Source organism: Mastomys coucha, unplaced genomic scaffold, assembly GCF_008632895.1.
Source record: "Mastomys coucha isolate ucsf_1 unplaced genomic scaffold, UCSF_Mcou_1 pScaffold6, whole genome shotgun sequence".
In the NCBI taxonomy this organism is placed as follows: Eukaryota; Metazoa; Chordata; class Mammalia; order Rodentia; family Muridae; genus Mastomys; species Mastomys coucha.
Window position 1 is genome coordinate 65,365,991 of NW_022196912.1, and position 12,828 is coordinate 65,378,818.

The window sequence follows — 12,828 nt, forward strand, 5'->3', positions numbered from 1 at the left end:
ACTACATAAATAACCCAAGTATCACCACGTGGGAGACTATAATGGCTGGATAGAGAGTGAGCTAATCTGGGTTTCATATTGCACGTTTTGGTAGGCATCTTCATGGAAACACTACAAAGCTTTTACTTTTTATTTTCCCGAATCGTAACACATTTTCCGCCTATTTCAACTCTACAAACTCTTGATTTTATAAATCACTTTTCAGCCACATTCTCCTGTCTGTAATGAAATCACACCACTTTCCTTCTGTTAGAAAGCAACTGGAAAGCTTGTGTATTATGATTCCTTTGGAGCATTCAGAAGGTGAATTCAAAACTCTCTTGCAATGAAAATCATTATTCTGGTCCCCACCCTCCTTTATTTTTTTACTGCAGCCAAGCTAACTAATGGACTCTTTAGAATTTCTTTGAAAATTCACTTCAAATTTTCCACGGGACAAGCAAGGTAAAAGGCCTCTGAGATCCCCTGGAAACTACCGAGGAAGCATTAGGGTAGTCCCTGCTCACTCCCCAAGGTCTTCTCTGTCTATCAAGGGCAGCAGAACCCTTCAGCCTTGAGGTCTGCATCTCAGGAGGGACACCATCCATTCAACCTTCACTATGAAGCTGCCTCCTAGAATTCACCTTTGCCTTTGTTCAGTGTAAACCAGGTCATCAAGAATTCCAGGGACAAGAGCAGTACTGACAGATGACATTCACTGAGTGTGTTTTTTGATAAACAATCTCAGGTCACTGGAAGCAGGATGGTACATTGGTTTATTCAGGTCTTAGGTACAGAGCAAGCAGTTAATGCTGTTGGTCATGACACTGAGGTAGGAAAAGGCATTACTCCATTTTGAGTACTGAGATGAAATCAAGTGAATACAACCTCTTGTGAAACATCTCACAATGTAATCTGTAACTTCTGAATTTTCAAAAGTCTGTGTTAGGTGGCACCGTGATCTAGGGGACATCTTTGAGATCTATAATGTGGCATGTATACATGACTAAGGGTATTTGAAACCCCTTTCATTTATCAGCACACCTTGTTAGCAAGGAGGTAAGCAATGGCATGCTTAAAAAGTCTATAAATTAAAATTTATATTATTAGTGTATCTATTTTACTGTGCAATACCAACATTAAATTTCAAGTATCACAGTATAGCTCAGTGGCACTCCTAGCTGTCACTACCAAGCCTGCCTCCTTCCCGCAATGTTCTTGGTAAACCATTTATTTTATTTTGATCTAAAAACAAACAAACAAAAAACAAAACAAAAAGCCACAAAACAAATACACAAAAAAATAAAAACAAAAAACAAAAAGAAATCCAAGATAAATATGAAAAATTATAGATCACATTACAATTGTCTGTTATGACAAATAGCCCTTGGTACTATACTATAGAATATAGAAAAAATCAGTAAACAATGTACTGTTTATAAAATATCATGGAAGAAAATAAACAGAAAATTAGATAAATGAAAGTCTATCACGTGATACCTTCTATTTTCCAGTAGTCACATTCTGAGATTTATATTAATAGACACAGACTTACCACATTTTCCTGAATCTGGCAATTTGAAACGGAAATGCTCACAGAAATATCTTCTGGAAATGCATGTTTAAAAAAACAGACATAAAATAGTTAAAGTATATTTAAAATAGATCCCAATGGGCTACATTTACTGTATTTACATTAATCACAGCAATTAGATTTTTCTACAAAATTTCTATTAAAATATATTAGTTTCCTTAACATTTCAAACTCTATAATTTGTTTTTAAATATGTATTTGTCAGCATAGCACTCAGATTAAAAAAGACTTCCAATTCTGGCTTTGCCATGCAGCAATTCTGTTAGCTAATATATAACTAACTTTCTAAAAATTAATTGTGTCTGTTAGAATGTACACAAATCATTAAGGAATGGGGTTTTAGGAGTTAAAGTAGAGGTCTCTGATTAAGTGCTTGGTTTACATAAAGATATGTTCTTTATAGTCAGAATAAGTTTATTTATCCTAATAACATACTGGCTGAAGAGAAAAATGATAATTATGACAGATCAAATATACTATAATGTTAAAACAGGTTAATCTGCAGTTTGCACAATTTATGATGAATTCCAGATTATAATTTCATATAGATAGTCCTCTATTTTTGCTTTTAGATCCTCCTCAATATTTCATCTTGCATATACTCTGGCTGAATCTATTTTACTAGTGAACAGACATTTCTTCCTGGGATAAAGTGATCAAGGGGCAACACTGGTCATCTACCTTGGGGAGAGAAAGAGGAGAGGAAGACTTACTGTGTGAGTTGGTTCCAGAGCCCACAGAGGAGCCCTTGGGGATGACAGGCATGAGCGCATGCTGGATGGCCACCTCCCACATCCTGGCCACATCTGGACCGATGCCGCTGGGGAGAACACTGTTGTTTGGTGGGGGGCTTGAAGGGTTGACCACGTTTTCTCCCACATAATATACTACGTTTGCTGTAGTGATTTCAAAACAATGAGGATTCGCTCCAACGGGAGTTAATGCTGAAGGTTTTGCTGGTTCCAGACATAAAATTTCTGATAAAGGAATTTCCTATGGAAGACAAAGTATGGTAAATGTAGCTAACCAAAAGCATGCCAATTATTAAATAAAATCCATGCCATGTAAGAAAGGAAGCTACAAATAGAATATAGAGAAAATATTTTATAATATATATAACATGCATAAAATGTAAATTTTATAACAAGAAGCCTTAGCACACTTTCTAAAAAATTTCCTTCCTCTCCATCTTTCCTTCCTTCTCTCTCTCTCTCTCTCTCTCTCTCTCTTTCTCTCTCTCTCTCTTTCTCTCTCTCTCTCTCTTTCTCTCTCTCTAATACTGGTCCTGTGGCAGATGGAAGAATCTAACAAAGCTTTGAAGCAAATTATAACATCTTTAAAAATGTATTTAGGTGTTCATGGCTGTTTTGTATTTCAAGTGTTTCTTTAATTACTTCAGTCAAACATATTTTGATTCTACATATGCTAATATAACATAGTTATATAAAAGTGTTCACTGAAAAAAAAACCCCAGCAATTAGTTTGCAAAGTAGTTTTGTTTTTAAATAATGCCTGTGCCACTATTGCCCATCTTTCAGACAGGATTTCACTGAACTCAGGCTTACTGATTGGCTTCCTGAAATCTGCCTATATCTGCTGCGTCTAGGGTTCTAAGACATATTAGACTATTCCTGGATTATTATTATTATTATTATTATTATTATTATTATTATTATTATTATTATTATGTGTTCTGAGAATTTAAACTCAGAACCCAGATCCTCAGGCTTATGTGATAAGTATTTTATTTAATGAATCATCCCTCCCAACCCCAAAATTAGTTGTTTTTTTTATAGTCATTTAAGTATTGAAAACATGGGGTGCTATACTATACTACAGGATGCATAAAGTAACTAAAGTAATACTTTTGTGTCACAGCTGTGTAACAGAGACCATGAAGTACCACAGGAACTGATCTAGATACTACTTGTATATTATTTAATGTAGAAAGACAGACAATTGCTGATGGGTGTGATCTTCATAACCATGGAGGAATGGTTCTACCCGTTAACCTCCCGTGCTGGGTTCCTGAGGATGACAGATGTACTCTTAGTCACTGGTTGTGACCACTGACTCTCTAGTGAAACCAAACAGCTCTGTTAAATGGCTTCACTTAGCTTCCCCTCCATTTCCTTCCCCACCATCCTACTCCTTGCCATCCCCTGGACCAGCAGCACTTAGCTGGCAATCGTGAGATGCACAGATGAATCAAGATGTCCTATCTGAATTCCTACAAAAACTGCATACCACTGATTAGCAAGTCTCTCTCAGGAGCCCAGAAATGGTCACACTGGTGGATGTGGACCAACTTCCTGAGAACCTTAAGGAACAGCATGAAGGAAAACTGGAAGACGCCACCCTCACCTTGTAGTACCGGCTCCCTGTGTCATTTTGGAAGAGTGTAATGCACTTGCTGTCCAATCTCCAGTAATGCCTTTTCCGCTGAAATGGAAGTTACAAAACTTTAAGGATCCACGTGCTTTATAAAAACAAGTGCAATTTCTCTGAGGGAACATGGAGTTGATGGTGAAAAGTTTAAGGGGATTAAACTAAAATGACTCCCAATTTAACTCAAGAAGCTGCTTAATAAACATAATGTGACATGTTTCTGTACCTACTTTTAAGACTGTGAATTATAACCGAGACCCTGGGTTAGCATCCTGGGAAGTACCTGGTTTGCCATTCATATGCATACAATGAATACCAAAATGCTCCCATTTTTAACATTTATTTGCTTAACAAGCTAAAGGAGATTTTGTAGTCTATAAAACAAAACAAAACAAAACAAAACAAAACAAACAAAAACCAGGACTTAGTAGCAGGTAGAAGGCTTGTCTGTGTTTGTCTTTTAGAGCATGACAGGCCCTGAGGACTCAGCTCAGCATTTTCACTTCTACTCTCCATACAACACTGAATGCTACATCACTAAATGAGTTTCATTTGATGGAAGGTTTGACCTCATGGTTCCAAGTTTAGACAAATCATTTGACACTTACATCCCCTTCAGCTGGCTCCTCAGCTCATCCCTGTGACTTAGGGACTGTGTTTTTGCTCTCTCTGTACATCACCTCTGCAGGATGTGTGCATCAGCATCTTTTCAGGAGCAAAGTCTCAACATTATTTTTGGTATCTCTCACAACCACTCTTAGACCAAACAAACAGTAAATATACCTTAAATATTTTCCTACTGGCCCAAAAAGAAAGTTATAGTGTTCACTTGAGTCCTGAACTAGTTTTTCTCTCCCTTAAGAAGGTGTAAATTATAAATGATCAATTAAAGTTACACATGTTTCTCTATCTAAAGACATGATGGAAATCCTACTGGAGGGTAGAGATAGAAAAAGGACACTGAAAAGCTCTCACAGAATGTCAATTAGTTAAACTCTGAACCATGCTTCAAGGATGTGCTCTATTTTGTTTTGTTTTGTTTTTAATTGGATATTTTCTTTATTTACATTTCAAATGTTATCCCCTTTCCCTATTCCATCCCCTTCCCCTGTTTCTATGAGGGTGCTCCCGCACCCACCCACCCTCTCCCGCTTCCCCACCCTCGATTCCCCTATACTGGGAGCCTTCATAGGACCAAGAACCTCTCCTCCCATTGATGTCTGACAAGACCATCCTCTGCTACATATGCAGCTGGAGCCATGTGTAGTTCTTGGTTGGTGGCTTAGTCCCTGGGAGCTCTGGGGGGGGGAGGGTCTGGTTGGTTGGTACTGTTCTTCCTATGGGGTTGCAAATCCCTTCAAGTCCTTCAGTCCTTTCTCTAACTCCTCCATTGGGGACTCTCCGAGATTCAATGCAAGCACCATCAAAATTCCAAATCAATTCTTCCATAGCATTTGAAAGAGCAATTTGCAAATTCATTTGAAAGAATGCACTCTTCTAGCCAAATCTACAACTTTATTATTCAGCTATTTGGGTTCTACAGGTAAGAAGGGAAACACACTACAAGCTTGTCACACACCAGGGTGGCTAAACTTTTAAACAATACCAGTCAGCAGTGTTCTCTCTTGCTTCTCAAAAGGCACAGTTTCTTTGGAACCTAGGCCACAGAGGGACACACTAAACCCATGCAGTACTCCTTTCATGGCTGTCTTTGAAATGATGTAGACATTCTAGTTGTCTGTAGATTTTTTTTTTCTGTACTGGAATTGCTTTGTACAGTTTATTCTAACCCCAGTACCTATTCACCTACATTACACATCCAGATAGCATGTGCTCTGCTGACACTATGCCTCTGCTGGGAGGTCTACTCCCAAGAACTCTCTTATCCCATAGTCCCTCGAGGCATGAGATTCATAGGGAGCAGTTCTGTCTGCTTACCAGTGTGTCCTTGCTGGTGTAGTGGACCATCCACCCCTCCTTCATCACCGTGCTGCTCCTCCTCTTTGTGTGCTTAACAGACTGCACTACCCTCATGAGCGGGATATTGTTGCTCGTAGAAGGGCTTGAAAAGTCAAAATATGTTAGCAGGGAGATATTTTCACATTCAGATCTTCCCACGAATATAAACTCATTTAAACTATTTCAAAGCACAAGTCAAAAAAAAATGCATGTCTCATTTTCAGTGAAGTATACTGTCAGAGGTTGATGGCTCAGAAAGCGAGTTTCTAGGGGGAGTGACAGGTACTGCGGATGTTCCGTTTAAAACTCCCTAGGCAGAGTCAGATACAGAGAGATTTTCTCATTGATCTTGATGGCATTCAAAGTTTTAGGAAAACAGCAGGGTTTACTGTCAGTGTTTGGAAGCTACAATATTCAAAATCACAGAGGAAAGTTTATTATATGCAACAGGCATGATAACAATAATTTATAGATAGTGGATTTCTATACAACCTATGTCTGAATGATTTCCTTAACAAATAATAAAACAAAACAAACTAGAACTTCCCAGATGAGTTTACTCCTAGTCTTTTATATATCTAGTATTAGTGGAGTTATTCTCATCCTTCACTTTCTTCTGTTTTAACTGACTCTTTTTGTACCCTTCTCCTCCCCTCCCCTTATCCTTCCCTCTGTTTCCCACAAATCCTCAGGTACAAAAGAACTGTATGCTCTTCAAAGTCATAAGACTAATAATTTTCCCTACTAAAAGAATGTTTATTATTCCAGTAAATAGAAGACATGCAACATAATCTTTGCACGATCATGATTAATCTCAAGTGTTAATGAACTTGGGATTTGTAAAATGGACATAAAATTGTTAGTATGGTTTACAAGGCTGATCAGTTAGAGTGGGAAACTTCTTCTGTAAGGGGTCAGGTTGAGAGGATTCTGGGTTTTGTAGACTTCACCATTTAACCATTGTAGTATGGAAGCAAACAGAAGACGGTGTGAACAGGCATGGCTACAGTAAGATCTAATTACATAGCAGGAAGCAGTTCCATTTGACCTGGTGGCCATGCTGGACTGGCTACTAATAGGAAAAGTGAAGATCACCTAGGGCTAAAATAATAAATGTAGATAATAGGTAGAAAATGACACATATTTCTGAAATAAAGTGAAGAACAATGAGGTGCATACAGACTGTGAACTGTATAATAGGGGTCAGTTTTAAAGTAAATGATGTCTGCTGAGGCTGACCCTTGAATATTACATTTCCACACAATGAACTCGGAGCCAATATTAACTATTAACTTAATAGTGACCATAGCAAATATGTGTATTCCTCACACTCAAAGGAAATGGGTCAACAGATAAATAATACCAGGTCTGAAACAAGCTCCTCTCCTAGAGCAACCAGGCCTCCTCATTCCATAGGGTTTCCTCTATAGTTCATTGCTTTTCATAATGTTTCTTTTATGGACTGAAACACCTAAGAGCTTGAGTCCTATAGGAGTTCTGACCTGATGGTTCTGTTGGAGTCCTCTTGGTCTGCATCTGGATCTTGCATCTCTGCACCATCGCCCTGGCCCTCTGTCAAAGCCATCTCAGTATCCTGGACCATGGCCTCATCCATGTCATCCATGAGCCCACTGTTCCGCTCACTGTCATTGTCATCACTCCCTTCTTCCATGACAACATCAGATTCTGCCCCAGGACTAAGTAATTCTGGAAAATTGTTGAACCCAAGAAGGTAAGTCTCAACTCTTGGAGCCAGTGCTTTAGAGAAAGGTAATCTTAATAAATCAATTACAAGTTACTCCTTGCCCCCACATACCAGCTGAATCATAGTATGTGAAGATATGAAACAGTACACACACAATTTAACAGCCCCATACTTATTTCCCATTCTCCAAGGCAAATACACACTAAATTGAAGAAACTCTAAAATGAAGAAACTCTAAAATAAACCCCAGGAAAACAGTTCGGGGAGACCCCATTCAGACAAGTGAATTGAAAACTAAAATATGACATGGGACAGGCCTCCTATAGAAAGAAAGACATGTGGGTGGGTGTGGGTGGGTGTGGGCTTCACATGAAAAGGGGGCCACCTATAACTACTATTGCAGATAACTTTTAAATCCTATATCTCAATATATCAAACTGTCCTCACGAGCTCTAGTTTTTAAATACCTCAAGTAGTTTGCTCATTTTAAAATGAGAAAAACAGATCAATCAGAGACTGTGAGCCTCTACGTCTGGGAAGATCCCATTTTACCACCTTGCACTGACTACATGGGAAAATGCAATCTTCAAGTTATCAACATCACAAACTTTTCCATGTCCCCTGGGTTCTAGTTATCAAGTCCAATTGACATTCCCTGAGATTGAAAAATAGTCAATATCACAAGCTTCAGAAAGTGGGAAAATCACCAAGCTTTCAATTTTCTCACTTAACTTTGGACCCCTATGCTGGAAATCTGTATGCATAAGAATGTTCTCCTAGAAAGTGCCCCTTCCTGCTTTTGGCCCCCTTGAATGTATATTTCTTTGAAAATAAATATAATAATATATTCTTTAGCTTTTCATAATACAAACATCTGTTTACCTCGAGTTTCTATCACCAGAGGATCTAGAAGTCTCTTGGTGTGACGTTTGAACCTAAACAGTTCACAGTCTGTGGAGAAAGGTGACCTGGGTCCTAAGTCCCAGACGAACAAAATAGCCCATAGGATACTACCTGGGCGGCAGGAGGGCACCAATGTTCATTCACATTGTTGAATTGTTCTCAAGAAAATATTCCGAATCCAGGAAGATGGTTGGCCAAGTTAAGATGTTCCTCGTGCTTTGGATTCAGGCTCATATCCATGTATACCCTGGAAGCAGTAGCCTGCAGAAGCTAGACATCTGTGGCTCTTTGCCTCTAGACCAGTCTGTGATCTTGCCCTTCATCAGCGGGTGGGGCGGAAGTTAATTTATGCCTCAGTGCTTCAAGGAAGCAGGGCAGAGAAATTGCATGGGAACACTAGTTTGTAAGTATTCCAAGAAGGAATTTCTGAACAAACTAGGCTTAGACAATGAAATAAGAAGGGTAGGCAATGCAAGCGTTCAAAATGAATTGTGTACTGTGTGAAGATTTGTTATTAATTATTATTATTATTATTATTATTATTATTATTATTATTATTACTATTACACCAAAAACCTAATGATCTGGAGTGAGCCACTGTTTATTTGGAGCTGAGTTACAAATTTCTCAACTGAAAAATAAAAGAGAAAACCCCTGATAAATCATAATTACCACCTTCTGTGATTGTCATGCAACACAAAATATGGCTACGAATTAATTGTCCCCTACCTCCATTGATGGTCACTTCACCCAAGCAGTTGTTCGGTACTTTTGGTGCACAGCGTTTGTGACAGTTGAATCTGCAATCTAATCATGATGATTTTAAGATGCAACAAACAAACAAACAAAAAAAACCACATAAATTCATCAGATAGAGAAAAGGTAGCAACGTAAAAATATAGCAAGGCTTCGCGTGGCAGGTGGCCAGTGCCTGGTACCCAAGTGGCCCTCACCTTTGCACTGCAAGCCCTGCCGGAAGAGGCCCTTGAGGAGCTTCTTGCAGAACTGGCAGACTGTGGGCCGTGTGTAGGAGTGGATGACAAAAGTGTGGGGCACCTTCACCTTAGACATCAGGAGCTTGTCGAGCTGAATCGGCCGTCCGACATACGACTGTGAATTTGACCTCTTCTCGCGACCAATAAATGACTCTGAGGGAGACTTTTGCTGTTTGGAGAAACCGGAAAGGGTGGTAAGGTGTCAGATACTTGAACTTGATTTAACTCTATTTTTAAGTTTCATTTTGTTTTGTTGCTGAATTCAGTGATTTGATCACCAATATGAGGCAATCTGAAAGTAGATTTCCGTTGATGAATGCAGCTTACTTACTCCCACTTCTCTCATATTTGAGTTACTCTGTCTAATCTGAACCAGGCAGGAGACTGGAGACCTAACTCTATGAACCCAATTTCTAGGACTTTTAAACCATTTCTCTTTTCTTCTCTTTACTTTAAAATGTTAATTACAATTACTTTTAACATAGAAATACAAAACTGGAAGGAAACAAATTATGTTCCTCAAGCCCACTTCTGTCCTCTTTCAGGAATTCTCTAGATCACCATATTCACATGGAGAGAGGTACCATTGGATCACAGAGGAAGAGATGGAAATTCAATCTCTAGACAGTACTCGCTCTGAAAGATGTCTCCAGTTTCTTTGGGTTTCCTTGAGGGAAAAAATTAATGTGATTTTAAATAATTTCTCAATTATATCAAAAGGAAAAGGGCTAGAGTGAGGTAACCCTTCTTAGAATTAAGAAATATAGCAACTAATGGGTTTCATGAGGAAATAAAGACTACATAAAGACTAGTATTTGGAGTAATAATAATACCACCGGGCTTTACTGTCTATCATTTGGGAACCATTTAATAAATCTAGTATATAGATTTTAAAACTGTATTAACTGAAATGAAATATTACTTCAATGCCTTTGAACAATTCCATGACTATGTACTTGGGAATATTAGAATACATTTATCTGGAATAAAAGATGAACAGAATTACATGTTAGTAGCCACTGTAATTGTATAGCTAATTAGTTAAACTCCTACTCTACATGAATAACTGTTAGCTGTCTTAAAAGACAGTCCTACTTATGAGAAGTTCACACACCAAAGCTCACACACTTTAAATAATTCTTTTACATTAAATGCTAACAAAGACTGGAGCCAAAATATTGTACTTATTTGTGCTAAAAAGCCTGTCTTTTTACCTTGCCATGCTAACTTGAAAATTGAAACAACTACTTACGAGTTAAAAATTAAATCCCAATTGCATAAAAATCTCCATCCATTTTAGCTTCTGGTTAACTAAAATCCAATGCCACTTATTACTCAGTGAGGAAATGAATTTGTAGACACACCAGCTGCAGCAAAATTAAATCTGCTTGGAATGTTATGTCCACAGCTATACTCATAATTAGAATTCAATGGCAGAAAACTAGGCACGTCCTGACGGCATAGAAAGGGTCTAGGCCGCATCTGGGCCAATGACTGCACTGACCCATAGAGTCAGGGATGCAGTGTGGGCACACTCAGCTGAGACTTAGGTAGCTAGGACGTTCATCCTCCTTCCTTTACCTCTACTCTTATCAGACTTCCACTTAGTTTTGCTGGAGCTTATATGCTTAAACCCCTCCTCCCACAGCACCATCCTCCCCTAGGATGCAGGACCCTGGATCTCATTAGCTCTTCCTGGTGGCCCCATTCAGTCTTTCTGTCTGGCCTACCTCCGCTCCTCTGTGAGTATTCTTATGCAAAACGGCCCTCTGCTAGAAAGCACAGAGCTACCACTTGTGGCTGTGACTTAGAAATCCCCGACACCTACCACACTTGGTTAGGACCCATTGTAGGTAAAAGCAACAAAGGACAGAGGACCCATCCAACAAAGACAAGATATTTACACAAAAAAATTCAAACCCTATCTCCAGACCCTTAGACACTAGTAAAAAACACAAACACACAAACAACCAAGACAAAATGCTTCTAGAAGCCAGCAACCCGGTTGGGTGAGACCCGAGGAAAGCAATTTAGCTGAAGCATGAAGCACAAGACAAGGACTTCAAAATAGTAATTAGGAATGTGTTCAAGAGCCTTAAAGAGGATATGAATAAATGATAAAGGCTGTGAAAATGCAAACAGTTGAAATAAGATAATGAAAATAATGCAAGGCATGATAGTAGAAAACGCAAACTGAAATAAAACTGGAAATGAAATACAGGATATCAAAATAAACTTCAGAGATAAGCCTCACTCACAGAGTATAAGACATGGAAGAAAGAATTTTAGATCTTGAGGACAAGGTAGAAGAAATGCTCAGTCAAAAAAAAAATAAACATAAAACAAAAAAGACCACAGGAATGTAACATCCGAAAATGAAGGACACTACAAAAAGACCCAATCTATGCCATATAGGGATACAGAAGCAACTTTTAAGAAAATCATAGAAGAAAATTTTCCAATTTAAAGAAAGAGGTTCCCATCAAGGTACAATAGGCACTCAGATGAACAAATATACAGGCCAAGAAAAAGAAAACTCCACAATACAGAATAATCAAAACACTAAATGTGCAGAACAAACCATGCATATAAAAAGCTGCAAGGGAAAAACACCACGTCACGTATAAATGTAAGCTCATTAGAAGAATGGCTGGATTTTCAGTAGACATAATGAAACCCAGATCCTGGACAAACATATTACAACCTCTAAGAGTTTATAGATGCTGGCCCAGGCTGCCAGAAAAAGTAAAACTATCAATCACAATTGACAAAATCAAGGAAAACATCTCATGAAGGAAGAATCTGAAGCAGCTTCTGTCCATCAATCTTCTCTACTAAATGCTCATGAAGTAAAACTTCAGCCTGAATTTAAGGCTAACTACACCATGAAGATGGGACACAAGGGGTCAATAATCCCAAAACAGTTAGTTAAAAGGGGAAAGGGGTCTCCCATACAACAAAAACAAAATAACAAGTATCAGTAAACACTTCTCATGAATACTCTCAATAAAAATGGCCTTAATTCCTCAAATAAAAAAAAAAAAGATACCACACAAAGACTTAACAAAGAAAGAAAACTTCAGACCAATTTCCCTTATGGATATCGATGCAAAAATACTCAATAAAAATCTTGCAAACCGAATCAAAGAACACATCAAAACGATCATCCCCCATGATCAAGTAGGCTTCACCCAGGGATGAAGGGAGGGTTCAATATTCGGAAATCCATCAACGTAATTCACTACATAAACAAACCCAAGGACAGAAACCATATGATCATCTCACTAGATGCTGAGAAAGCATTT

General features: G+C 38.4%; 1 protein-coding gene across 2 annotated transcripts in view; it reads right to left on the minus strand.

The window, feature by feature from the left end:
• Prkd1 (protein kinase D1) overlaps positions 1-12,828 on the minus strand; it is a 290,741-nt gene that overhangs the window by 39,641 nt on the left and 238,272 nt on the right. For both annotated transcript variants that reach the window (XM_031357081.1, XM_031357082.1), the window contains 7 exons: positions 9,482-9,692; positions 9,258-9,335; positions 7,423-7,627; positions 5,900-6,023; positions 3,938-4,015; positions 2,287-2,566; positions 1,535-1,587 (listed from right to left, as the gene is read on the minus strand). In XM_031357081.1, the coding sequence (XP_031212941.1) occupies positions 1,535-1,587; positions 2,287-2,566; positions 3,938-4,015; positions 5,900-6,023; positions 7,423-7,627; positions 9,258-9,335; positions 9,482-9,692 (1,029 nt within the window). The remainder of the gene's footprint in view (positions 1-1,534; positions 1,588-2,286; positions 2,567-3,937; positions 4,016-5,899; positions 6,024-7,422; positions 7,628-9,257; positions 9,336-9,481; positions 9,693-12,828) is intronic.